The following is a 27,795-nucleotide window of genomic DNA, read 5'->3' on the forward strand; positions in this document are numbered from 1 at the left end:
GTTGAGGAGTCAGTTGAAATGCTGTTGATTGCAAGTAATGAAACAAGTAATTGGTTTTCCCTTTTAGCATCTAAAAAACCCCCAGCCAATAATTGATATTAATGTCAATGTTTCCCGTTATCCAGATATATGTTCACTACGCAGGAAACTGGCTCTGTTTAGGTATCAAAACAGTTTCAGTTGCAGAACCAGCCCTGGTTTTACTGTTGTGCAAGTAACTTTTGTTCCAAGTGAATGTCACAGGATACATTCAAACAAGTGGGTGCATAAACCTTGAACGATCTCTGCTCAGGCAGATGAGACCCAGCTTTCTGCTGTTAAATCACTGTGACCAGACTGTACAAATCATCTCCAGGCAGCAGCATCACACCCTTCTGCTCACAGGGCACCCTGGGGTTTGAAGCAGGCTTCTGGCACTGTTTGCTTCCTTCATGCACTTCAGGTTCATGTCTGGTGCCTGGTGAGGTGTCAGGGATCTTGCTGCTCCAGTGATCAGCATTACAGGTCAGCCAGACCAGGCAGATGCAGGTCAAGTGTCTTCACAGAGTCACTAAAGAATCCTGAAATCCTTGGTTACCACAGCTTTTGAACTTGACCAAACCTTTAACTTGCATCTTAGTTCTGATAGTCTTTAGACAGTGGGAAAATTTGAAGTGTTTGATATTTGTGCCTATACAATGTTCAGTTTGGAAGGCAGCTCTGGTGGCAGCCAAGCACTTCTGAGATTCTGCTGGAATAGAGCATTTTAAAGTAAATGGAGTAAAAAATGGAATAATGAAGCTAGATTTATTTCTTTTCCTTTTGTGTGTTTCTTATACTAATTGAGGTGATGTCTTGGTTACTTAAATTCATCAGTTGGAGAAATCAAATCTGTTGCATGTTCCTCACAGCGCTCTTAGAGTCTGCTGTGTGACCCCCGTAAAACGCGATTACACTGGCCCTGCCCACAGATCGGGGCAAATGTTTATTTTCATTGTGTTCACAGGCTTGGAAAACGCCATATCTTCACATCAACGCTTCCCCTCTGTTGGTGCTGTCATTGCTATTTAATTTTAAATGAGGCCATGTCTAAATTCAAACCGGCTGGGAGGGCAGGATGCTGAGCCTGGGGCTGAGCTTGAGATGGGCTGAGCCTGGGGCTGAGCCTGGGCTGGGCGCGGTCGCTGCGTTGAAGCCGCATCCCGGAGCCGCTTGGGGATTCCCGGGTCGGGACTGCTGAGGGAGGCTCTTTTCGGCGATTCTTTGGTTTTGCTCAAGTTACAGAAACCGCCACAAATTAACGAGGCACTAAGCGCTGTTTTCCCCCTCCTTCTGTCAGAACGCCGTGTGTCTGGGCGCGGGGGACAAGCCCGTGAGCGAGTACAGATCAGTGGTTTACTATCAGGTCAAACAGCCGCGTTGGATGGAGACCCTGAAGGTACCGCTTGGATGCTTCTCGCTCTTTTCACTTCAGAGTGTCTCACGCAGAAAGGTTGCACAGCATCAGCTTTTTCTAAAGAACATCTTGGCCCTGATACAGCTGAAGGAAGGAGCCTTAGTCATACATCAGTTATTAGAGATACACGATCACCCAGCCTTGAAATTTGGCCTAGAAAATGATGTTGGGATTCTGTTCAGCAGAAGGGATGAGATCAGCTCAGATAACCTCGTGTTCTAACAGCCCTCGTCAAAAGGGAAATATTGCACTTGTTTCATCGTGGTGAAACAACAGAGATTAGCAGCTTCAATTAAAAAACAAACAAAAAAACGGGGCCAACCCAAAAGGAAGTGCCCCACCCACCCCCTCTCATGATTTTAGAGAGAAAAAAACTGCCTTGGTTTTCTTTAGAGGCACACTTAATAATTATCTAATCAAGCTTTAATGTCTGTGGTTGGAAAATGCCCAGAAGCTGCCAGAAATGGTTCTTATAAAGCATGTATGAGGCTTCCTAGCAAGCATAATTTTTTTTAAGACAAAAGAGCCATGTATGACAAGTCTGCAATTATTACCTAAAGGTGTGTCACTGTGATTGTGCAGCAGAGGGAGGGAATGGAAGTGTAATTTCCAACACAAGCTAATTTGTTGTTTTGAAAATATTGACTCATTCTGTTTATTGCTTACTTTACTTGTTCCTTTTGAAAATTATTCTGTAATTCAGACTTGTGCACGGAAGCAATAACAGTAGATCCTGTTGAAAAGTGTAGTTAACACGGAGGAGTGTTATGTAGTCAGATTTGTAAAGGGAAGTTGTGAACGGACACAAAGGAGTGCAAGTCTTGAAAGTTTAGAACTATAAACCTGATAACATGAAAATTCTTGCTTTTTCTTACGTTGTTGGCCTTTTTTGTTGTGTGCTTGCCCCAAAGGTTATGTATTAAGAATAAAGAACTTGAGAGTTGCTGTGATTTTACTCAAGGCTGTGATGCTAAATTTAATCACAAAAATGTAGTCTATTTATTTTTCTAGAATTTTCATACCTTTTTCACTTGCTTATTAAACCAGTTGCCAGTTTTTGTATGAGAAATGTGAAAGTTGCATAGTGCAGCTGGATAATTCTTTGGTTAAGGGGGTGAGTAAGACTTGCAGTGGGGTTATTTTCTAGCACACAAGCACCTGTGTGCATTAACTGTGTTCTGTGCTTCATTTCTTTGGTTTTAGGCTTTGAGCAAAGTCTATCAGATCGTTCCTTATCAGCCACCACTTCTGTTACTCAATAGTTTCAAGTGGCCTGTGAAAGGAGTTAGGAAAGCAGCACAAGTGGTGCTTGTTTATTCTAAAATAGGAGCTCATCACACCTGAAACCACCTTCCACCTCCACCCCCCCTAACTCTCCTCTTGTTTTCTGATTTTGCCAAAGGTAGCAGTGCCCATTGAGGACATGCAGAGGATTCACCTGCGCTTCATGTTCAGGCACAGGTCGACTCAAGAGTGTGAGTAGGGAATTCTGACTGTGGTGAATTGAAATTCGTTGCTGAGTAGCCAACTGAGAGTCTTTTTTGCTTTGCAGCCAAAGATAAAGGAGAAAAGAATTTTGCAATGGCTTACATAAGGCTGATGAAGGAGGATGGAACAACTCTGCAGGATGGCATCCATGATTTGTTAGTCCTAAAGGTATTGCCTTGATTTTCTTCCTTTTTTCCCTTCACAGTACACTTTTTTTCCACTGTTCTCTTTGACTGCTTTGCATCTTTACTTAGTGATAGACTGATTTTATTATTCTATCAAAGATAATATGCTTTTCATCTGAAAAAAATGCTGTAACTTGTCCCACATTCAGTAAATGTTGCTCTGAGTTTCAATTAGAAATTATTTAAGAGCAATTAGAGGTGTTTACTCTTAGGACTTTTTCACTGATATTTTTGGTTTTGGCCATCTGCAATATAGAGAAAGTTATACTAAAGCTCAGCACCTGGGTGGGCACCATTACTCTTGCTGAAGGGAGGGAATTGTTGGGTTTGTTTAAAATCTTTGTCACATGAATAATCTGGGAATGCAATCTTAGGGAATTGGTTGTTTGGAACTGCTCTGTGTGGGGGATACAGAAGTAAAAGCTTCAGGAGTTTGATTTTGGATGTGAAGAATAGTTTTGGCTGGCCCTGATAGGACACAAGCAGCATCTTTGGCTTTGTGAACTGAAGCAAGGGAACAGATGTTTCAAGACCTTGGTTTGGGTTCCCCCCACCTTGGAGAATGGTGTTTAGCAGGAACTAAGAACCAGAAATCACTCCCAACACAAAAGAAACTTCTCAGGGCTCTTTTCAGTCAACTAGGTTGCTGTAATATCAATAGCAAGTGAGATGCATCCAACTAAATCAAGTTGCTTAGGTAATCCAAAAAAGAGATTGATGGCAGTGTGTAGTTATTTATCTTCTCTTCATTGAAAATTGATAAATACTGAGACTGGAAGGAAAATAACCATCACATATGACAGTGTGGGTAATGTTGGTTATGAAATTCCATCTAATTCGTTTCTGCATCAGCCCAGTAATTTTTTCTTAAGTGACAGCATGGATGAGAAATGCTAAACAGAGTTGACCTAATTTATGGTTGTGAAAAATAGACAGATTTTCTGACATATGTTTGCCTATTCTAGTATTAAAAGCAGTAATTGTAAGCTGTAAGTGTTTAAAGCAGTCATACATCTGGCCCCTCAAAACAAGTAATTTGAAAACTGCCAATTTTAAACAGTGTACTGTATTTTTAATGCCTTCAGGCATTGGATCTTTTTGATAGACTTTCGAATCAAAATTTCAAGTCTTTTCCCCATTGTCTGTCTAAATTGTCTCAAAAAGAGGAGGTCAGAGTTTCTTTTGGTTCCAGAAACTCTGAGAGTACTTATTTGGCAAGCTTGATACAATCAGACGTGTTAGTAATGTTTTCTGGTTTGCTGCATGAGGATTTTGCCTCTTGTCTAAGTCTCTTATAGTCAATTTTTAACTTTACCTCTTGTTTGATAGGAAGTAGGAACTGTACATCTGTGGTCACTGAATCAGATAAATACCCCAAGGCTTTAAAACATCTTTCTGGATTTTTGGTTTTGTAACTCCTTGTTTGTGCACAGCTGTAGACTAAAGGGCTGCAGTGGAGTCATATCTGTCACGGGGTTGTAGCTTTATGTGACACCTCAAACTAATCAGGGAGATTTTCTGAAGTAGTTTTGTTAAAGAAAAACTCCATTCTGTAAACAGTGAGGAGCGTGATTTTTATTGCCTTTGCCTAAAATTACTTTCTTGTCTGGGGAATAATAAGTTGAGACACAGAAAATATGTGAGAGTCGTGGCACAAAACTTGATGGAACAGAGGAGGGAAAAATACCTGTTGGCTCTCTGGTTTTGTACTGTTCATTCTACTGAAAACCATAAATACTGTGATTCTTGTCACTTAGTTACTGCAGTGTATGGTGTGATTTAAAATTCAACCTTACCATGCCTTTATCTTTTGTATTAAAGGTCCAGTCCTCAAGGTGATGCTCAATAGTCTATTGTGTTCCATAGGTATTGACATTTTAAGGAAAGATTGGCTCTTCTTTTTACTCTGCCAGTGATGTCACCCCTCACAGTCCCTTAGTGCACCTTAAAACACAGACCTGCATGATTTCAGTGAAGTATTTTCCCTGCATGCTCATTGCTGCCTTTCTTTCTGACTAACACTGACTCCTGTAGGAGCCACACTGGGACTTGAGGATCCTTTAGTGCATTGGCTGAAGTCCACGGAAACAGAGATTTTTGTTTACTTCTCTAGAAAACACAACATAAGCCTACTTTTAAATCCAGTGGCTTGTAGTATGTGATGGCTGGTATGTTGTTTTTCAGGGGGACAGTAAGAAAATGGAGGATGCTGGTGCTTATTTGACATTACCTTCTACACGTCAGCACGTGGAGAACAAAGGAGCAACCTTAGTCAGGAGCTCGAGTATCGTGGGGGGGCTCTCAGTGAGCTCCAGAGATGCATTTTACATTTCAACTCTGGTTTGTTCCACCAAGCTGACTCAGAATGGTGGGTATCTTCTGAGCAGGCAGTTCAGAAAGAAGACACTTGCAGCAATTGATGATAATTTTAAAGTGAGTGCCTGTCCATCTGTGTTCCATCAGTGGGCTTGCTGGGTCTCTTGAAGTGGCGGATGAAGCCAGAGCTGCTCCAGGAGAACCTGGAGAAGCTGAAGATCGTGGATGGAGAGGAAGTGGTGAAGGTACATCTCTAAATAGTTATTCCAATAACAGTTATTCTCCCTGTCCCTCCACACCGTGGCAGAGAACGTGGTAAATAGTTCCAAAACGAAAATGAAACTGGAGGCTCAGTCACAGCAAACACTGGAACTGAAAAAGCCTGATGCTTGTACTTTGTTTTTTGGTTGTCATGCAGTTCAATGCCTTTGTCAAGGATGGCTTGCAAAGGACATGAACAAAGCTCTGCATTAGAGGGAGCAAAAAGCAAACAGCTGGACAGGATTGTTCACTGCTATCCAGCTTTATTCCTACTTGTTGCTCTCAGATATCTCTAGTATTGGCTATGGGCTGTGGGGATTTGCAAGATTATTACCAAAACTTGTCTGCTTTCACTGGTAATTAGTTCATTAGGATTCTTTTCTCCTCTCTATTGTTTTATGTTGCTGGAAATTTTGTGCCTGAATGGAAAATGCAATACCAGGAATATTATTTTGAACGTTGTTGCTTTAGCCAGATACACGTATGTCACAGGTCAACTTTGAGCATGTGCAGAAAATTTTATAAATGAACTTGACAGGAGATGAAGGCAGTAATGGTAAAAATATTTTCTATAGTCTCTGTTCAGCTGGTTGTTTTTGTCTATCTGAAACACCACAAACAATTCCTACTGCTTTCTTTGGAGTTCTTACTATTAATTTATCTGTTGATATTAAAACCAAGATGTGCTATGTACCCAATGAAGCACTTTATTAATTTAATGACTATAATGTGGAAAAAAAATTGTTAATATTTTGGAAAATGGAAGATGCTATTACATTTGTATCTTTAAATATAAGCATTAAATGTCTCTGGAGAAGAGGAAGGAGAACTTTAAAAAAAAAAAAAAGGGTCGATTTTTTTTAACCATTGTGTCCCAAGTCACTGGGATACTTTCCTTTGATTTAAAGCGGGCTTTGAATCAGACCACAGAAGTATGAAGAGTCTTTTTAATCATCATGTATATGTGAAAATAGCAACTACTAATCTGTGTCACTAAGGAAGTAGGAATGCAGTTTTAGAGAGTTATGTCATTTATGTAATATTTTTAGCTTTTCCATAAGCTTTGAGCTAAGCATGTATTATTGATTGCTCATGTGTCTGAGGATGTAGGTTCTTAAAATTAATGAAACTAGAGCCTAAATCCTTAAAAGTGTTTACTGAATTAAAGTGATGTTTCAGTGAAGGTATTAAAATTCTAATTTGAGAGAAACCAAGTCTGCCCTCTGAAAAATGACTTGTGAGGTTTTCCAAGTTGAATTGGTCACCAGTTTGTCCTTTCATGTTGTTCCATAGTTTCTCCAAGACACGCTGGATGCCCTGTTTAACATCATGATGGAACATTCCCACAGTAATGAGTATGACATCCTTGTCTTTGATGCACTGGTAAGAATCAGCACCAAGGATTTCATTTGTCAAAGCAAAGAACCCGATAAGTTTGAACGAGCAATCAAGTTGCTCATTTCGGGGAATTAATCTTTAAATCGCTGCAGAGCAGATGGAATATTACTAATTGACTGAAAATCAAGTCTCTTTAAAAACCCTTAAACAGTGAATTATCAGAAATATTTCAGAGGGCTAACATTTAAATTTGAAATGTGACTGTGGCTAATTCTGTCCATGTCTGTTTAGATCTACATCATTGGGCTCATTGCAGACCGTAAGTTCCAACACTTTAACACTGTTTTGGAAGCCTATATCCAACAGCATTTTAGTGCAACCCTGGCATACAAGTAAGTTTGTTTTCTCTTCTTTCTCTCTTTCCTAAACTTCCACCATCACATTAAAGAAAATAAATCCTGTTTGTGACTTACCTGATGTAATGAATGGTGACTGCTGTTTGGATGTTGCTGTTTGCTTATCTGGAAACAAGCCTGCCTCTGAGACACATGTGGTTATAGCTGGAATTGATGAACAAATAGCAAATGATTGGGGGTTAAATGATTCTTTGGTGTTTGTTGGTTAAATGATTCTTTGGCATTCAGTTCTGTGATCTGGATTTTGCTGTGTCTGAGCACTTCACCTGTATCCTGTCAAGTTTATCAAAAGATACTTTGCTGTAAAGCCTCTCCCTTTATATCCCTGGCCTTGAGCTGAAAAGCCTGAAGTGAGGACTTGAGGATGTTCTTAACCCATTTACAGAGGTTTCCACGTATTTTTTTACATCAAGCAAACTCGAGGGGGAAAAAAACACTCTTTGGGAACTGTCAAGTCTTCCCATGCATTTCAGTGTGATGTTGCACCAGGAGGGTTTCAGTGCAGTGAAGTGGAATTCTGGTATTTGTTATGTGTTCTGCTGTGAAATGGAGTTTTAGCATTTTTTATGTGGTCATGCCAGTGGGCAGGTAGGCACACCTGTGGTGGGGTTTTTTATTTATATTTTTTAAAGTTTTGGAGCTGCCAGATAATGCCCAGAGAGGAAGACATGGATTCACAAAACAGGGTAAAAATTGTGGAGACATATTATCCAGTAAATTTAATCCTGGATTCCTACTTTATTTAGAAAAGGTTTTAGCAGATGATTGTAGGATAAAGTGGCTGAATTATGAAGGAAGGGAACATCTTCAGTTAGTGCTGATCTTGGGGAAGTGCTCTAACAGGGTTTTATATGTGGTTTTATAATCTACCTGAAGCCTGGCAGCTTAATGGGGTGTCAGATTGGAGCAGAACTGTAATTTGGCATATGAATAGTACATGGAAGACTTGAGCTGAAGGTTTGGAATAGCTGAGGATATCTTCTAGTGTCCTGTGCCGAATTTGCATGTTGTAACTCAACAGCAAATGCCACACAAATCATGCACTGGGCCGTGAGTTTGCTGGAGTTGAAAGGCACAATGAGCCCTTTCTCACCTTCCAGGGAAGTTCAAGTTGCATTATTGGGCTCAGAGAGCTCAGGTGCAAACTACATGTCCTTCTTTAGTCCTCTCCCACTCCATATGTAATTAGCACATGTAATTTAATGTGTAAATTAATGCCATGGTGCAGGAAGAGCAGGATGGGTACAGAACCTCTCAGAACAGCCTTATTTGCATCAGATATTTCTAAACCTTGCCTGGTTGGGAGATTGTGATGATTTAATCAAGGGGGTAGAGGCAAAATAATGATGGTTATGATTGTTCCCCACTTCATGAGTTTTCTTGGCATTATTGATCCCAAGCACATCATGGAAGATTCACTCTGTTTCAAGAATCATTTATTAAATAAACAAGTAGCTGAAAGTGGCCTAATTCCTAGTTAGGAAGGAAATACCATGTTGTGGTGTGGCCAAACTGTTGGAATTATGTATTTATTCAGCTCCTATCATCCCTTCATCCTGGCTTTTCTGGAGTTCTGGGAGGACTTAACATTGACCATTGAGGCACTTGGAGTGGGCTGCCCTTAAATCCAAGTTGGAGAAATTTTGTTACAGTTCAGAGAAGATGTAAAGAAGAGGAAATGGAAACACACAATGAATATAATGCCCACAGTATTTTAGTCCTGAAATGTGAGTTAGGCTGGGGATGTGTATTAGTTACACAGAGAGAGAGGGAGTTTGGTTTTGTTTGTTTAGGGTAGCGGACAGTAAGCTTCCATTTTTGTAGTGAAACCCCCCCCAGTCACCCAAATCTTAATTCTTATGGCTGCATTAAGGTCAAGATTACATCATTAATATTGGTTTAATCATTTAAGATGGTTCTAGAATGATAAATGAAGAGACTGAGTTTCAGATGAACTTTTGCACTTTTGTAGCAAGTTGTGCTTTGAGTACAAAGTTGCTTTTGGATACAAAGTAAAAAGTGTTTAAATAAAATAAATAAGCAAATATTACTGCGTGCTAGAATATTGTAATATTTCCTTGCAGTTAGTTCAGAGCATGGAGAGGTGTTTAATCACTGCTTGGTGTAGGGAGGCAGAAGTAGTATTTTGTATTACCTTCTGCATGTTTATTACAAACTTCTATAAAAATGTTGTCAGGATTGTGTAAAGTTATGCTGCTGTTTGGAGATTTCACATTTCTTTCTTGCTCATGCAGTTAAGAATTTGCTTCTCATTTGTTTATACTGCCAGAATTTGTGCAATATGAATGCAAAAATACTTGCAGTGCTGTTTGCTGTGTGTGCTTGACTGAGCAGGAACATTTAGTTAGAGTGGGCAAACAAGTTAAAGAAGTTAATTTAAAAAAAAAAAAAAAGATTATTTAAAAAATGGGGTTTTTACCTTCAGGAAATTAATGACTGTTCTGAAGACATACCTGGATACTTCCAGCAGAGGGGAGCAATGTGAACCTATCCTAAGAACTCTGAAAGCACTGGAATATGTTTTCAAGTTCATTGTTAGATCAAGGACATTATTTTCACAGTAAGTACCCAGGCTACTGCCATTTAACAAGCTGTCTAATATCAGGAATAGAAGGAGACCCGAGAAACAGAAAAGGCTGATTTTTAGAGCAGAACTGTATTTATTTTTACAAAGAAAACATAAAACTGGCAACTGGCCTAAGACACAGGCATCGCTGAGATATTTTTTGGAGAGGGAATGTTCACAAATCTGCTTTCTGATGCTCAGTGTAAATTCCAGAGTTGCATTTAGTGGTAGCAGCAGGTTTCAGAGGGTGATTTTTCTTTGTGTCAGGTGGCTTGGCCTAAGACCAGTGGACGGCCAAACGTTGCAACAGATGGCTGGAGGCTGGAGGCTTGTCCTTGAGAACACCGTGTTCAGCAGCTCACAGGGGGCACAGAACAGTCATTTTTTTGTAACTGCATTTGGAGTTTCAGATCTCCAGTTAAGGAATTTGTAGGGAAGACTCCTCAGCCAGACAGAGGAGGTGTAGCATTTACAAGTGGTGTTCAGGTTTAGTGGAAAAGGAGGATGGGAGAATGAAGGAGGCGAAAACTGGAAGGAGAAAAACCACACCTGGGTAACCATGTCCCCAGAACTCACCCAGCCCTTAAGGACTCACCACACACCACAGACACATTTCCTCCCTTCTGCTTCATGGGTTTCCATTTATCCTTAGCTGGTTTTCCCCTAATGTTCTTTCTGATATCCCTTTGCCACATGGTTTGAGGAACGCAGTGGCAGAAGATAAAGCAGTGGCAAACTCAGGTCTGTAGGTAGAGCAAAGTGACTGGATGTTCTGTTTGGGGTTGGTATCCAACAGAACAGAAAGGTGTTCTGTTCTTTTGCTCAGTAGGAGCTCTAACATAATTTTTCTCTGTTATTCCACCACTCATTTCTTTAAAAAATCCGTGTAGATTTATAGTTTTTTAATACTACGCCTATTTGATGAATTATTAATTTTTGGTTGAAGTGAAAGTAGATTCAGAAGGTAATTGCTGCTGGTAGATAGTCCCTCAGAAATATCCTTGCCTCTAGGAATTTACTATTTATGGATGGGCACAGGTGAACACTGTGTGAAGCTCTGTAAGGAAGGAGATGGTGCTCATGGGAACAGACCGTCGTTGGTAGTTCAAAAGCTTTATTTTATATTTTTATAAGAGGTGTCATGGCAAAAGAGGACATTTAGAGTCATGGGGAAGGGAGCATTGTGTAGGGGATTATGGACAATTTCCTGTATGGCTGAAGGTCAGAAGACAGGGGTTTGGTTCAGAGAGAGCTTCAGTGTCCGTTTTAATCTCTAGTGTACATTGGCTAATGTGTCATAAATTAGGTGATTGCAACATGTTGCATATTCAGGTGATTAGCTACACATATCTGCTCCTACTTAACTAGAGTCTGAAACTCCAGATTCACTGGACAGTTATTACTTTAGGCAGTAACAGCTCTTCCAAAAACAACCAGTGACCAGAATCCCCTGGCACTGGATATCCAGCTACAGCTGCTGGCATCCAACTTTTTCCACTCGATTTCCTGGTCCTGGAAAAGAAGAAAATACCTAATTAATATATTTTCTTCCCATGAGAAAACTTCGGATTTACGATTAAAGTACTTCGCTTCCAAGGGTTGACATTAACCTTCTTGGAGACATTTTGAATGAAGATATTCTGGAGATATTTTGAATGAAAAGAGCTGAGACAGATCTTTAGATCATTCTCTCTTGATTTGATGGGCTGCTTAAAAAACTGAGATGCCTTTTTGAAAGGTAAGAGACATGACAAGTTAAAAGTCGTGTAGGAAAGACATAAATTAATGACACGTCACATTAGACATAAAATAGGGGATTTTTTATCTCGTTGTCAGGCAGATACATTGAAATAACCAAGTTCTACTTTAATTTTCATTTGTTGGATGCTGTTTAAACTGTCGAGATGTAAGGAAAGCAATATTCTTTTGCCTGCACTCAGCAAGGTTTGCACAACACAGACTCTGAAAACATCAAGTGTTTGTTTTCCTCCTTTCTTTGGTGGTAAAATTCATGTACACCAATGAAGTTGTTTCCAAGCAAATGATTAGTTATCGTTTAAAATTTGCTTTCAGAACAAGTGTCTTTAATTCGTTTATATCTGCTCTTCCCTGTGTTGTGTAGAAATTGTTCAGTTTGAACACAACATAACAACCCTGAATTGTTTTAAAAGCCTCTAAAGTGTGACACGTCCCAGATCTGAGCTTCTAAACCACAGTAAATCTAAATTTAATTGCAATTTAACAAAGAACATTGTGTCTAAATAGAAGCTAGGTGATTAGTCAGGAAATAAAATCATCATTCTACTTATAGTAAATTTAAAAAGCATGTTTAATAGATAATGTGTGACACTTTTACCTCCCTCCTTGTCCCTCAGGTTTAGTCAAGGAAACTTTAAATTTCCACTTGCATGAAAAAATATGTTCAAGAAACTTCATTTACTTTTGTGGCAACAAAAAAAATAGTCAATAAAAGTACCTTTATAGTCAATAAAAGCTGTATCAATACATTAGCCAAGTAATTTAATAAACCTTTAGACAGAGACAGTCACATTGTTACAACTTAAATGTGCTTTGTTCCCATTGAAAGATAATTTTAAATAATGCCCATATACCACAGTCTCCACTATGGGAGGAAAAAAAGAAATAATTTGACCAAAACCTAAGCTCCTAAAATACCACCTGATAATAAATGAGATGATTTTCTCTATAAGTATGCTTGTACTAAGACTTATTTGTTTCAAGATGCCTTTCAAATGTAATTTTTCTGGCATTTTTACTCAGCTTTCACACCTCAGCAGGGCCATCCCTCAAGCAGAGTATACTGGATACATGTATTTATTGGTTTTTCCCCTCCATACAACATTTTAGATGCTGGGGGTTTAGCAGCTTTGATTTTCACTTGTTGTAGCCAAAAGCTCTCAAGTTGCCTTTAGTTCTCTTCAATTTGTGTTTCCCGTTGAAAAGAGAAGCACGTGACCCTGGAACACAGGACTTTAAAGAGATTTTTCTCTTCTGATGGAGCAAACAGAGCAGTGAGGGAACAGCATTTAGTTCACAGTGTTCTCCTCCCATTTCAGGATTCTCTTGTTGCCTTGTTTTTTTTTTTCTTACCTTGTTTTTCTTTATCTTTTGACAGCTGTTCCACACAACTAATTCCACATGTCCCCAGTGTTTTTACTCTTTATTCAGGCAGTGTTTAGTATTAATAGCCAGTATGAACAACACAGGAGAAATAATCTGAGGGATTCCAACTTTAGGACAGGGAATGAAGAAATAATGGAGTGAGCTCAATTTAAATGCACTTTTAAACTTTTAAGTGTCAAATAGAAACTTTTTCCCCCCCCCCCCCAAAACCAGACTGGTTAGTGGGAGCAGTAAAAATAGCTCTTTGAAAAAGTGGCAATAGCAGCAGAAGACAGAAATAGTGATAATGTGTGAAGAATATTCTGGAGTAGCTCAGTTGTAGCGGGGGAAAAAATAAATTTATTTTTTTTTTATTTTGCATATAAGTCACTTTGAAAGGGAAATGAGTTTTAGAAGCTCAGATCTGGGAGATGTCATGCATTAGAGGCTTTTAAAACAATTCAGAGTTGTTGTGTTCAAACTGAACAATCTCTACACAATACAGGGAATAACAGTCATAACCCACTGGGGGAATATCTGTACACCACGTTGGATCAACTCCTGAAATACATATTTAATGTCCAATTTGTTACATTTAGGGTGATGAAACTGTGATTCTGAAAGGGTAACCTGCTGCATCTCTCAACAGGTTATATGAAGGCAAAGAACAGACAGAATTTGAAGAATCCATGAGGAGACTCTTTGAATCCATCAACAACCTGATGAAAAGCCAACATAAAACTGCCATTTTGTTGCAGGTTGGTGTGTGCTTGGAAACCGGTTGGGTTTGGTTTTCTATGAGGTTTTTATTTGTGGCCTTTTTATTTTTGTTCTTTTCAAATCGAGGAAAAGACGCTCCTCGGAAATTTATCCACTATGTCTCTTTTGTAATTCCCCTCTATTGGAAAACCAAGTTGTCTAACAAAATTTGAAGCCTAGTCTGAAAAAGTCAGGGAAAAATACTTTTATAGAAATTTTATTAATGCAGTGAGTGGAAGAACCTAAACACAGGTGCTGGAATCTGTCAAGGAATCTAATGATTTGAAGCCTTCAGTGGCTTCAAATGTTTAATTTGAATGTTTAATTCTTAAGTTTCTTCAAATAGTACTGAACAGGGATTCCACCATTTTTAGTTTGGAAAGTAAACTTTGTCGTATCAGCCTTTTGGTTTTAGGTTATTTAAACAACTGAAAATAGGATCAGGGCTTCCCATTTACATCAATCTTAGTTATTCTGACACTTTGGAATCTGACTTTTGAAAGAAAACTGGAAAAGGAGCTATTAACATCATTAATATCAAATAATTTGTGTGTATTTCTCTATTAAAATAGAAAACTGCCAAGGCTCTCCATAGAGTAAAAAGCCGATTTATTGGGCAGCTGGAATGTTGATGCTTCATACATTCTTTATTATTGTTGGGCTTGAATTTTCCTCTGGTTTTGTGTTTTGATTCCTTTTGATATGACTGAGACTAGAAGTGGAAACCAGTGGAAAAGCCTTGAATAAAACCTCAGGTGGCTGATCTTGAGATTTGTATTATCTGACACTCTGCATGGAGTGTTAATGTGCAACTGCAAAAAAGCCAAAAAAGTAAATACTGCTCTAATTGTATAATGCCATGGTTACAGCAATATTTTAAAGGCATTTGAAAATCAATCAAATACACTCTGTTATTATTTGATAATTCTGTAGAGGCCTTCCTGGGAGTAGTTTTCCATGCAGTGTTCACATGTATAGTGTTAGGGAGAAGAAAAAAAAAACATCTCTGGAGGAATACTGAAAGAGTTTTTATAATAATGTTTGCTCTTATGGTACTTGTGCTGTCACTGTGTTAATTGTGAATTGGATTTGGGATGATGCTCTTTGGGAGAGCCTGGATGTCCAAGTGGGTGTGAGGGATTGTCCCTCTGTGTTTCCTCTAATGAGCAGGGGAGTTTCTTGCTGAGTGACAAGAAATGATTGTAGGAAACAGTTTTGCTTTCTTGACTGTTGCTGGGGCACATTCATGGGTCTGCAAGTGTGGGTGCTGCTTCTGGAATGGCTGGTGGGTGTGTTTTGGAACTGGTGCTATTGTAATGCAGGATGGCACTGAGGAATCCTGATTGTGTTTGCCCTCGTTTCCATATTTGTCTATTTAATGCTATTCTGAATATTACACCTGTTTAGCAAAGCTATATCTTTGCTGATACCTGTAAGGAACAGCAGAGCCTTGAAAATTCAACTGAGCATCTCTTAGAAGGACTAAAGAAAAGAAAGCTGTGCTGATTTAAAGAGCATGTAAGTCTGGTTCAAAGGTAGACTGGCTATTGAACAGCTGTGCTCTGCTCAAGGCCAGATTGAAAATTAAGATATTCTTTTCCTAATGAGTGCTGGCAGTTGTGAAAAATGGGTGCTATTTGTTCATAACCATGAAGCACTACTGGGTTTTTAGGTATCTAAATCTGTATCATGTACCATAAGTTTTCTTTTTAGCAGGAACATTTTATGGCAGGTGTGAAATACTGTTTATACTGATTATATCCTAACTTTGCTGTTGTTCCCACTCCTGCTGACTCATACAGCTGTGTCTCTGGAAGAAGCCTGCAAAGAGATTGCTTTACACACAGTAAATAAAAACCTGCTGCATTAATGTTATAAAATCCATACAGGAGAGGCATGGAATGAGACATGTCCCACTGTAGTTTAGTGCTGGCTGCTGAAAATAAGTTTATTGGGGGAACAAATATAAAATAAGGGTCCCTTTCACTTCATCAGGAGCTCCATAGATGTGTCAGCCACAGCTCTCACAACAGACAGTGTGTGTTCCTGGGCCTGTTTGGAGGAGAATTCCATGATGACACTCCAGACTCCTGCTCTGGCAGGTGGATCCAGGCCAGAAAAACGGAGATAATTTCTGGTGAGGTGGAAGAGAAGGGAGTAGAAAGAAATTCATAAATCTGCCTCTGTGCCTAAATGCAACACTGATTTCCCTTGGGGAACTGGAGGTGACAGTGATAGATGCTGTAGCAGTACAGATTGAACTTAGCAGAGTGAGGGACAGGCAGTTATTCAGTGATACCTCAGACACACGGGACTGCAGGGGTGTCACACTCCACGTACCCAGAGGGGAAAGTTCAAAGAGTCTGCTGGAAAAATAGAGGAATAATCAGCATATCAGAACAGCCTTAAATCTGTCACAGTTGAAATTATCACTGATATGAATTAAAGTGGAACACAGATGGGTAGGACCAACAGAATGTGTTCAAGTAGATTATGGTCTGAAGATAATCAGAGAAGAACGTTTTAGGAGCCCTGAAGAAAGCTAAAGTAATTGGGTTTCTCAGGATGTTGAAACTTAACGTGAACGAGTTTGCAGAACCTTGGAATGTGAATTTTTAACTCTTATTTCATCCGAGTTTGTCAAAAAACTTTTAAGGTTTAATTTTAGAAGATTTAAAGAATTATTTTGAAACCTGAAATGTCTTGGTCTCTGCTAATTTATTTTTTTTTGTTAAATATGGAACATAGTATTTTTTCAGTAGTAATTTCCCAGTCGCTTTTACTGATAGAATCGTACTCAGACTTGTGTTGAATATTAATTCACTCAGGAGAAGATTGTTTATAAAATTACATCTTATATGGAACAGCCTAGTCAGTGCCAGGAGCACTTTATTGTTTCAATTTAACTTTATCTACTGAGCGATATCTTACTTCCTAATCTGTTAAATGCTATGTAAGGTTACAAAAAGTTAAAAATCTAATTTTTCAGTCCCTTGTTCTAAAACTGGTTGAAGTGAATAAAGGCTTTGACTTATTGTAGTGCCCGAGCTTTGAGAAGGGTAAATCTCTAGTTCTGTTTCTCAGTACTGTTCATGTAAGCTTGGAACAGCTGAAGGCTGAATTGTTCATTTATTCTTGGTAAACTGGAAATCCATGTTAGTCTAAAAGAGATCAGGAGTATTATAAATTCACCAATACAAGTATCAGTGTGCATGTGAGGGGTAAGGATTCCTCCTTTTAAGAGCTTTTTACAGATTTTTCTTGCAATTATTTAAAATAATCATTTCCAAACTTACACTGCCTTTCTGGCAGTAGCAATTCACAGATACTGGACTTTAACCTTCCTTTAATTTATTTTGGCAGGGATGATGTTACAGCTCTGCTTCATTTATGTTGCTTCTCTGTAGCCATTGCTGATGGATTTTTGTAGTTTTTAGGGATATATTTTCATAAAGTCTGTACTTCTGAGGGATGGACTCCTTGAAATCTGGAAATCTGAAAATAAATTTCCAGATCCTGCAAACAGTTTGGTGAAGGGAGGACCTGGGGGTGAGAGGGAGTAGGGGCTTGTCAGTACCTCATTTTCCTTCCCACAGCACTCAGGGGGAAAAACCCAACATTTCCAGCACATGTATTTTGTGCCCGTGCAAATCACCTCATATTTCTGGGGAATAAAACTGGATGCATGATTTTTAAATTTCAGATTAGGTGTTTTCAGAAGGTTTCACTGTCGACTCCTGGCTTGCAGTCTGTGCGTGTGCCCTTTCACTGACCAGCCTGTGCTCTCAACCTTAATTTACAAATCAAGCCCCGGCTTCTTTTCCAACTGTTCTGTTCCCCCACTGCCACACCACATTTGACCTCCAGATGGTCCAGTCTGTTGCAAATGTCAGCTCTCCCCAGCCTGCTCCCAGGCACTGATTTTAGAAAGCACAACTCCCAACGCTCTGTGTGATCTCAGAAACATTACGTGACATGCTCTCAAGGTTATTGCAACGTAGGGAGAAGAGATTGTGTGTGGCATTGAAAAGAATGAAGATCATGTAATATGAAGATGCTGCCTTTCTCCTCTCGTTCTTCCCACACACAGTTTTGACCCGCCCATGTTGCTGCAGCAGATTCTAAGAACTTTAATCTGTGCTTCTCTGTACAGTTTTTATGAGAGAATATCTGGAAAGGTACTGACAGTGATGCTTTGTTTGTTGTGTACAATGGGGCTGGTACAGTAACTTGTTAAAGTTGCCTTCATAGCAAGTAAAATTAGATTAAAAACAGAGCACCAATGATTTCTTTGAATGCACTTTTCATCTCAGGGGTATTCGAATTTCATGAATATGTATAATGTAACGCTGCAAAAGAGGGCAGCTAAAAATAAGCTTGGGCAGGAGTAAAGGTTAAAATAAATTTAACAGAGCATTGTATATGTAAGAAATAATTTTCTGCAGTGCTGTGGGTTTATCTGTATCCCGCTCAAAAAAACTAATCTCTTAAGGTCTGAAGAATACAGAACATCTTGTACTGCTGACTAGGAGGGTTTTATGACTTCATTAAGGGCAGTGCTCACTTGTGTCCACAGTGCATCATTTGAAGCAATTATTGCAAATGAAACTTGGGAGTCTGAAATAGTGCAGGGATATACTTGTTATTGTACTTCAGCTTGTGCTGTGGGTCTGCAGAGGAGTGGGAGCTGTGTCCTTCCCCTTTCCATCCTCAAACAAGTGTAGAACAGGGAATATGAGAAAGGCAGAGCACAACAGACCAAGTGTCTGGAGTACTGCTTGGAGTATTCTGTGGCCACTGGTGGCCCTGTCCCTTATCAATTATCTTTCACAGTAACTGTGAATTGCTGTACAATGAAATTCAGATGCTGCTGCTGTGCAGTGTCTTCATAAAGTATTTGTGTCTTGAAGAGTGAGGAACAGCACGTTGCTGAAATAAAAGTGGAGCCAGGATGAGTTTCTAGCCCAACGCAGGTGTGTATTTTAAACAGCCCCGGGGTTTCACAGTCTTGTGAAAAACAAACACAACCAACCAAAAAAAACCAAACAAACAAACGTTTTTCCCCTCAACCTGCTTCAAGGAACTAATAATGGCAAAGATCAGCAGAAGATACAATCTCTTTGTTGAAGTGGCAACAACTTTTAAACGCTCCTTTGACCTTTCCGGGTTTGTGTTTGAGATCTGAAGAGGAATGACTTTATCTGAAAGTATCTTAAGCCAGCACTGAGCCACTTTGAAATCCTGTGTACACCCTTGCTGCAGACTAAATTCTTTCTTTTTGAATCAAGTCCTTAAAAGTTCTTTTGATTTTTTTTTTAATTGGTTATTACATTAGAAGCTCATATAAATAACATGATATCTTTATGGTGCCTGAAAGGTCTAAATGAGAGCCAAAGGAAGCTGTGTTCTGATTGTCTTTATTCTAACCTCCCTTCCCTGAGTAAAGAGACTAACTTTTTAACAAGAACCTTGCTGTGTAGAGGTACAGAGAAGTATTGAACCTGGATAGGCTTCTATCAGATTGATAATAAAAGCCTTCACATCACTGGACCTTAGTTTTCAGTGAAACGTTTGTAGGAATTTACACCCTAAAACTGCACAATGAAGTACTGCAAGTTGGGCTTTATGGATATTAACCATAAAGATTTGGAGCCTGAAAGTTGCCTGCTGAAGTATTCTTGTCCAGGCAAGAAGAGTAAAGTGTCTCTTACCCCTGCCAGGGTGAGGTTTGATTATCCCACTGCACTGTCAAAATAACCTCAAAAATTGAGAGGGAAAGATAAACCATCCCAAAGCTTGGCTGTGGATGGTTTGTCAGAGACAGGACACCCCTTTTCATCTCTTCTAGGAAGTGTAGATTTGGGGTGGGTAGGTGACTGTTCCTGACTTCTGCCTCCTGCATGGCACATTCTGGGGTGGAACTGATAAAAAGTGTGATCAAAGAGCTGCTTGATCAGTGCTTGCTTTACATATATGCGTCATAATGGCAATTTTTTAGTGGCCTGCAAAGAGAATATTATTTACAAAGACAATCTTAACCCTTCCACTGCTCTGCAAAGAGAGTATGATCTACTTAGTATATTGTATTTAAGTTCCTCTGCATATCCTCAGCATAAGGGCCCTTTTATTGACTCTGGGACGAAAATCACGTTCAAATGTGATGTAAAATTTCAGTCTGAGGAAAGAAGTCCAAATTTATGAGTTTGTTTTTGTGTGCTCTGTATTGTTTATGTGCATGTAAACATCTACTGCCATGATCTGTACATCCATCCATCTCTCCAGGTCGCTGCCTTGAAGTACATCCCCTCAGTTCTTCATGATGTTGAAATGGTCTTTGATGCCAAGTTGCTGAGGTGAGCAGCTTTTGAACCCTTCCCAGATGTCAGCAGTGAATCCTCATTGGTCAGTTTATGTCAGCAAAGATCAATTATGTCACTAGTCAAGAGAGTGGTACAGCTCTGGGCACACATTTTTAACAGTGAATTGTCACCTGACTTAAATAATGCCAGAATTCATTAGGGTGCCCCAATACTTACACAGTAAGTGTAAGTGAACAAAACAAGCAATAAAACAAGCAAGTGGAACAATCTATTTTTCATTTTTCTCTTCTCCCCCCTACTCCCTACAATAAACTCTATTCCCAAAAAACAAATCTGACTTTAGCAGTTTGAAAAAGGATCTTTATTTGTCAGATCAAGATAAATTACCTCCACCACGCAAAAAAATGGAAAGTAATAAAGTAAAGGGAAAGTAGTAAGCATCTGTAATCATGGCCAAAATCTATTTCATCCTGGTCTTGTTTCTCTTGAAAGTTTTCTTTGTAACCGGATATTGGTCCCTTGTCAATATTTGTGATATACAAGTAAACTAAGTATTAAAAAGTGATAAATGTTTAGAAATACACGGCCTTTTGCTCTGTCTCTCTGTCTTTGTTTACACGTGATGAATTTGAATTCCTCTGTATGATATTTGTGGCACTTTTCCTTTGCATGCAGCCAGCTCCTGTATGAATTTTACACTTGCATTCCACCGGTGAAGCTCCAGAAGCAGAAGGTGCAGTCCATGAAGGAAATAGTCCGCAGCAACCTCTTTAAAAAACGAGGTAAATATAAAATACCTTCAAGGCTTCAAATAAATAGGCGTGAAAATGATGGGGTGGCTTGTGTTTTGTGCAGTTCACCTTTTGAAATGGAGTGAAACGAATGCAGAGGGAGTGGGAATGGCAGGAGTGTGGGCTCTGGAGGGGATCCATCCCTTCCCATGGGATGACTGTTGTGCACAGGGTGGTTGCCAGGCTGGAGCAAGGGGCAGGTGGGGCTCACAGGAACTCTGGGTGTGGTTTTCCTGTCATGTAGTGCTTAGGTGGGTGAGTTGTACATCCTTTGAACCCATGTGAAGATCTATAATGAAATAGGGAAATGAAGTGAGACTGTGTGAATGCAGCTGTTATATAAGGCCTGGGAAGAGGACAAAAAATCTCCTTGTGCTGGGGTATATTCAGCTGCAATGCAGCACTTCCAGTCACAGGGATTATGATAGTTCTTAACCTTTATCAGAATTTAGTGTCTTTCTCCACTCTCAGGGGTGTTAATGATACTGAAACGTCTTTACCAGCCTTGTGCTTAGTTTTCCTTCATATTATCACAGAAAGGGAATTTTTGCTGAAGGAGTTCTGTAGAGGAGCCAGGTTTTCCATGGTTGACTCCATCTCCAATGTCAAGTGTTCTGTCTCCTCTCTCATGGACCAGCTGACTTGTTTCTCCCTCAGCATCTCCTGGCTGTGCAGAAACCTTCAGAACCTGAAAGGCACAGAACAATCAGATGAATGTTGGTGTCTGTTCTGTCAGAGATGAATGTTGATGTCTGTTCTGTCAGAGTTTGTTTCTGACAATTCACAGATAACATTCCAGGAACTTGACTGTACAACAGTGGGTAGCAAATAGTCCTGACTACTAGTAGATTGAGAGGGGATTGCTTTGCTCATCTCATTGTGCTGCCAGGAGAGTGATGCAGTTCTAACTGGCCAGGACAGATAAAAACTGCACTTTATTTTTAGACCTGTGTTGCACTCTACTGAGACTGAAATCTGTATTTTAAACTTTAACTACAATTAGCTGTATCTGCTGTGTTTTGAGACCAGTATAGACTTCTTGGAATAAAAATATCAAGAAAATAGTATAATTGGTTTAATTATTTAGATTCAATTGTTATTATTTTGAGCTGTGTTTATGTTAATAGTTTCGTGGTCATCAGCTGTAATTTTTTAAACCATATGTAAGATTCACAGTTGCTTCAACTGGTGAAACTTAAGTAGCTACAGTTGAGCTATCTCCAGACATTGATCCAAGCTATTAAAAGCAGATCCAACTAATTAATTTGCAAACACTCCTAATTCTATATTCACAGTTTTCTCTGGTAGTTGGCTGTATTTCAGTTTTACAAGCAGATTCTGATATATCACTGCATTACCAGTTGCTTTTACTGCTGCTGCTTCTAAGATCAGAAGTGCCAGTCATAATTTTATCTCTGGTGCTTGTGGTAGCATTTAGACCAGAAGGAGAAATATTCTCTCACAAAACTGAAAAACTCTTGGGTTAAAATAATGCACTCTCTTGAACTCTTGAGCTTACAGAATTCAGTCACCCTGACTGTTGGTAATACTGAGAAATTAAGTGTAAGCTATAAACCTTTTCTTTTTTTTTTTTTTTTTTTTNTTTTTTTTTTTTTTTTTTGGTTCAGTAATTTTTCTTGTAAGAAACTTGTCTCACTGGAGTACAATTGTTGCTGGTTCATGGATCAGGAGGGTTGGTCAGGACAGCAGACCCCACGCTTGTATAATGTGGAATAAAGCCCTAATGAAGATTCAGGAAAATAGTTGAGCTTGCAAGAACTTGTGTGCTCCACAGTTCTGTTCACTTGTATCTTCCTCCTTTTTTCCCTATCCCTGTATGGCCCAGAAGATGAAAGAGTGGGGGTTTGGATTCCCAAAAAGCTTCCATTACAGTCTGCCTGGTGTGGTGCTTGTTTCATGTGTTTAACAAGCCTTTCCTTTAGCTGTGGTCTGTTACTGCAAACTACTCTGTAAAGCTTTTACTGCCTGCAGATAAATAATAATAATAGATTGCTGGCTGCTTGTAAATGCAGCTTGTCTGATGTCTTGAAATATATAGCTGCTGTCTCGTGGAAAATGCCTGCCTCAGAATACACTGTGAATTCTAAAAAGGGTACATGGGTTTTGTTTCTGCATTTTTTTAGGGAATAATGAATAAGAAATTTTGCTAAGAGGAGTTTTGAATTCTGGGGACCTTTTATAAAACCAATAAATGGTGGGTTTTGCATACTGCTGACCAGATAATTAATACATTTTAATTTTCCCCAGACAGGTAGTTAGTGGGTTCATTTAAGTCTTGAATTTGTAGATTAAAAAATTGTATTGTCCAAAACCTCTCTGCTATTTTTTGCTCACATCAGACACTTGACAGCAAAGCCAAGCAGCTGAGAGCATGAAGGCAGCATTTCCTACCCAACCCATGTGCCAGCCCAGCTGCTTCCCTCTGTATCCTGGATATCTGAGTAGTCACTGATCCAAACTAGCTCTAATAATGGACAGTTAAAGTGTATCCATTTGATAATATGGAGAGATCAACAGCTTGTTCATATACAAGATCTACCCTAAAATGTTTTTAAATGTAATACTTGGTATATAATTATATAATAGTACTTAGATGTTCTTTTTGAAGGAGCCTGGGGAAATGGATTTCTTTTTCAGTGTATTAGTTTAAAACAAGAGAAGTCCTCTGAAGCAGTTGTCCAAAACAGAGAAATCAAGCCCAAGTCATTTTAAAATAAAGCTAAAACTTGCCCAGTTTGTTTTAGCTTTGTTGTGACATATTGTTTTAACAATATCACAGCTGATGTCATGGTACTGCTAACCAGAGAGTATTCTTGCCAGCTAGAAAATATTCAGGTAAAGATTTCATCCTTCAGTATTTTGATGAAGTGACAGAAAACAGCTCCTTTTTGGCATCTTAGGGTTTAGAATTGCTGTTATTCACAGTTTAAAATGCTTGAACCTGACAATTTCCTTTTTCACCATCCTCAGTGTAACCAAGACAGGGTAAAAGAGACTCTTGCAAATATATTTTCCTTTTTCCGAGACCATCCCGTGAAGTTGTGGTACCTCTAACACAGCTGAAAATGTTACTGTTGCCTTCGTGGTGTTACCCAAGTATCTGTTGGGCCATTTAATAATGGGGTTTCTCTTTTTGCTAAGGAGTTTTATGCCTTTCCTTTCAGCCAACCTGCACCTACATTGCCAGTGGCAGAAAACCATCCTTGTAATAATTGCAGGGTGGGTTTTTTCTAACTAATATTGTTTGATTATCTGCTTTCGTGTTTTGTTTTCAGCCCTTGGGTTGTAATTCCCTGAAAGGAAAAGTCCACAACATTTTGAAGTGCAGGCACTGAAGGATGTGAAAAGACTCAATTAAGTATCTTTAATATTACAGTGGTATGAAAATGTCCCTGTCCTGTGCTATTGTAATACTGTGCACAGTAAACAGCAAACAAATCTTTTTTTTTTTTTTTATGTTACTGTGGTTTAAAATAGAAAATTCCAAAGATGCTTTTTTTTTTTTTTTTTGCTCTGCATTTAATACAGTTGATTTTAAAATTAATTGAGTAAAGAACCAACTGTGTGTAGGGTGTAGATGGGGCCTGATCCATTACTGCACTCAATGAGCTGGAAGGTGATTTACAGGAGTGAAAGCACATGTAGTCTATCACAGAACAGGATCCAGAGTGATAATTAAGGTGAGATTGCCAACAGTATCACTAGCTAAAGTTCACATTTATCTGGAACAGGTAGTATTTTTTCCTGCCATGAATATGGAATATATTTAACTACATTGCTAATTACAGTCAAGTCTATTAATTTGTGCCTGTTTCAGATTATCCATTTTTCCTCCAGATTTTAGTATTTAGTGTCTTTCAGTGTAGTTCATTACAGTTCCACTTCAATTAATTCACATCCATTCCCAGTGGTATTGTCTTTATAGTTCCATTGGATTCCTCACACTGGCATTGCTGTTCTTTGACCCGCTGACATTCACAGCCTCGTGAAAACGTGCAAAGGTCTTTTAAAAAAATAATTTAAAAAAAAAAAGCCAGTGAAATTTGTCTTTATTAAATAAGTTACACGCGAACCTGAAGTTGGAAACCTCGAGGGCAAACTGAATGTATTGGTGTGCATTCCCAGGCATTCCCGGGTTTCCACTGCAGGCTCATGGCATGGAGTGATTTCCTCAGCCGGGCTCCAGGGTCCTGCTGCTGTGATTGATCTCCAAAGGCCCCACAGCACTCTGAGAAGCCTTTAAATTACATTGCCAGGCTTTTTGTTGAGGCATTGATTTCTTGTTCCTGCTCTGTAACTGTACCACAGTTCAGAGAGGTTCTGGTAGTTGAGGTGTTTGAGTGGCTGAGTGGAGGATGATGAATGTTTTGCTGCTTGGGCTCTTTCCCTGTAACATTTAGGAATGTTCTAACAGGATGTGTGAGCACATGAAGAGATTTTTGTGCTGTTTTGTCTCAAGACTATCACGTCCTTTTTGATCAGAGGACAAGAAATCTTAATTTTTGACACTTTCCTTTTTAAATCACTCGATATTTTTTTATTTTAAAATCCCAGAGGGCAAGAAACAGTTTTCTTGTCCTGTACGAGCACCCCTAATGGGATCTGAGAGTCTCATTTATTATGTAAGAAACTGCCTCCTGTCATGAATCTTTCCCTTTGTATAGTGGGATCTAATGGGTTATTCTCTCTCTTTTCTGAAAAAGTTTGTTAGAATTGCTTAATTTCTTTGTAAAATACTTTGAGGCATCACTGCTGTTGGGTTTGTTTGTTTGTTTTTATGAAGCCCATTGCCAAGATTCCCTCACCTCTCTCCGTTTTTGAGAGATCAACAAATTAAGACATAGCTGTTTACAAATCACATGGAGTTTTTATTGTGCTTAGTGTTGCTGATTTTATAGCATTTGGAGGTAAATGCTCATTCTAAGCTGGCCACGGAATATTCACTGACATTATGCTGAAATTTGTAAACGAGTTAGCCTTGGGAGAACTGGTTTTTATGGGTGTGAAATGAATATAAAATGCTCTGACACACGATAAATATGTGTATTATTGATACTGCTGCTTTTGACTTGGAGTTCCCTGGCGGTCCCCTCCTGCTGAGGGGTTTGTGCTGTAGCAGAGCACTGAGAGAGCTGCTCAGAGAACATCACCCCTAAGTAGGTCACACAGATGGTCACGGGCAGGGCTGGGAATAGAGTTCCCATGTCTTGGCTGAAGATGCAGGTCCTGTCTGGGTGTGGCTGTGGCACAGCCATGGCATGTTCAGCATATGCCAACCACTTGCTGGCTCTGGGAGAACAGCAGCAGCAGACATATGTCAGCACCAGGGGTTAAATTGCCACATGCCACAAGAAATGCTGAGACTACAGGGGTTTATTTTCATCACTGTACTGTTGTTTAAACAAGATAGGTGCTTGCACACACCATAACGAGACTGATTCCCCTGCAGTCACGTACATTACTGAGTGCTACCTGGGAAATACTTTAATTTCGCTACCTAAAAATTATTGGGAGTTTGTGTTTGTGATAAACAAAGGCTCAAGTTTTTATAAGTTTTTGAATAAGAGTTTATTATATGGAAAAAGCAAGCAGCTGGCTGGGTGACAGAAATGGGGACCAGTTTCCCAAATCTGCACACCTACTACAAGGGACATTTAGTATTTATCTTGGCTACTTCATGCATATTAATTATATCATATACATTCTACAGGTTTTTGCTAAGTATTTATTATATGGGTTTTGTTACAGCTAAAGCTAAAAGGGTTATCTCCACAACCAGTCATAATTCATGAATTCTCAGATGAACAGGCACTTAAAGATTTAAAGTTCTACTATATTTTATTTTTAGGATAGTAAGGAGGTTTTAGGCCTCTTGACCTTGTAAGGGTCTGTTTTATTTCTTTAGGGGGGTGTAATTAAGTTTTACGATCCGTTTGTTTTATTTTGATGTAATCACCCATTTGTTTCACGAATCACAATTATTTATTTATCACATGTTGCTGACCTAGTGTGTTGTTCTTACCTTCAGGACTGTTAAGAAAAAAGTTAAAAAAAAAAAGAAATCTAAGGAGCCCTAATTTCTGATTAAACATCTTTCAGTTTAATTATTCTGGCCAGAGTTGAATTATAGATATTGATTTTAACTATTATAATCTTAGAGTTTATTACTATAAGTTCTTAAGCCAAAGTTTTTTTTGTGTCAGGTTTTTTTTCTGTGATTTTTTCTTTCTCTACTGTTTTGAACACAACTTCTCAACACTGTAGAGTGTTTGAGCATAGGAGATTTTAATGCATATTATTGTTAATGACTCCTCTGTTTTTAGCTCCCGGGAAAAAATTGAAATTACCCACTGTTCATAAATTCTTTTAAATTCCTTTAAAATAGTTCTCTATAAAAACACATTTTTTTCCTCTGGATTCAGTCTTGATTTTTGTATTTAGCTTTTTTATTTGTTGGCTTTTTTTCACAAGGGTACATTACCTTTAAACCATCACTTCAAATCCTGTATTCATTTTTTGACAGTTTTATTCCTGCAATATTTTGATATGGATAGGGTTGGCATAAGCACATCTCTGGGTATTTATCTGCATACATTTGTGATGAACATATGTAGATTAAAGCCATTACTTTTATTTATGGAGGAGGAAGTGACATGCTCCTATTGCTACTGGTAACTTTTTGTTAAACTTGACCCATTAGGGCATTTTTTTAGTTACATTTTTAAGAAATCTTGTGGTATGGAGGGAAATCAAAA

At 38.9% G+C, this 27,795-nt stretch overlaps 1 protein-coding gene across 1 annotated transcript in view; it reads left to right on the forward strand.

The window, feature by feature from the left end:
- The window catches only part of DOCK2 (dedicator of cytokinesis 2), a 169,284-nt gene that overhangs the window by 27,843 nt on the left and 113,646 nt on the right, over positions 1-27,795 (forward strand). Inside the window, exons 15-25 of the mRNA XM_017825591.1 lie at positions 1,319-1,417; positions 2,838-2,910; positions 2,988-3,091; positions 5,293-5,476; positions 5,572-5,669; positions 6,979-7,068; positions 7,315-7,415; positions 9,886-10,020; positions 13,799-13,907; positions 20,191-20,261; positions 20,904-21,010. Of these exons, the coding sequence (XP_017681080.1) occupies positions 1,319-1,417; positions 2,838-2,910; positions 2,988-3,091; positions 5,293-5,476; positions 5,572-5,669; positions 6,979-7,068; positions 7,315-7,415; positions 9,886-10,020; positions 13,799-13,907; positions 20,191-20,261; positions 20,904-21,010 (1,171 nt within the window). The remainder of the gene's footprint in view (positions 1-1,318; positions 1,418-2,837; positions 2,911-2,987; positions 3,092-5,292; positions 5,477-5,571; positions 5,670-6,978; positions 7,069-7,314; positions 7,416-9,885; positions 10,021-13,798; positions 13,908-20,190; positions 20,262-20,903; positions 21,011-27,795) is intronic.

Source organism: Lepidothrix coronata, unplaced genomic scaffold (assembly GCF_001604755.1).
Source record: "Lepidothrix coronata isolate B3197 unplaced genomic scaffold, Lepidothrix_coronata-1.0 Scaffold121, whole genome shotgun sequence".
Classification (NCBI taxonomy): domain Eukaryota; kingdom Metazoa; phylum Chordata; class Aves; order Passeriformes; family Pipridae; genus Lepidothrix; species Lepidothrix coronata.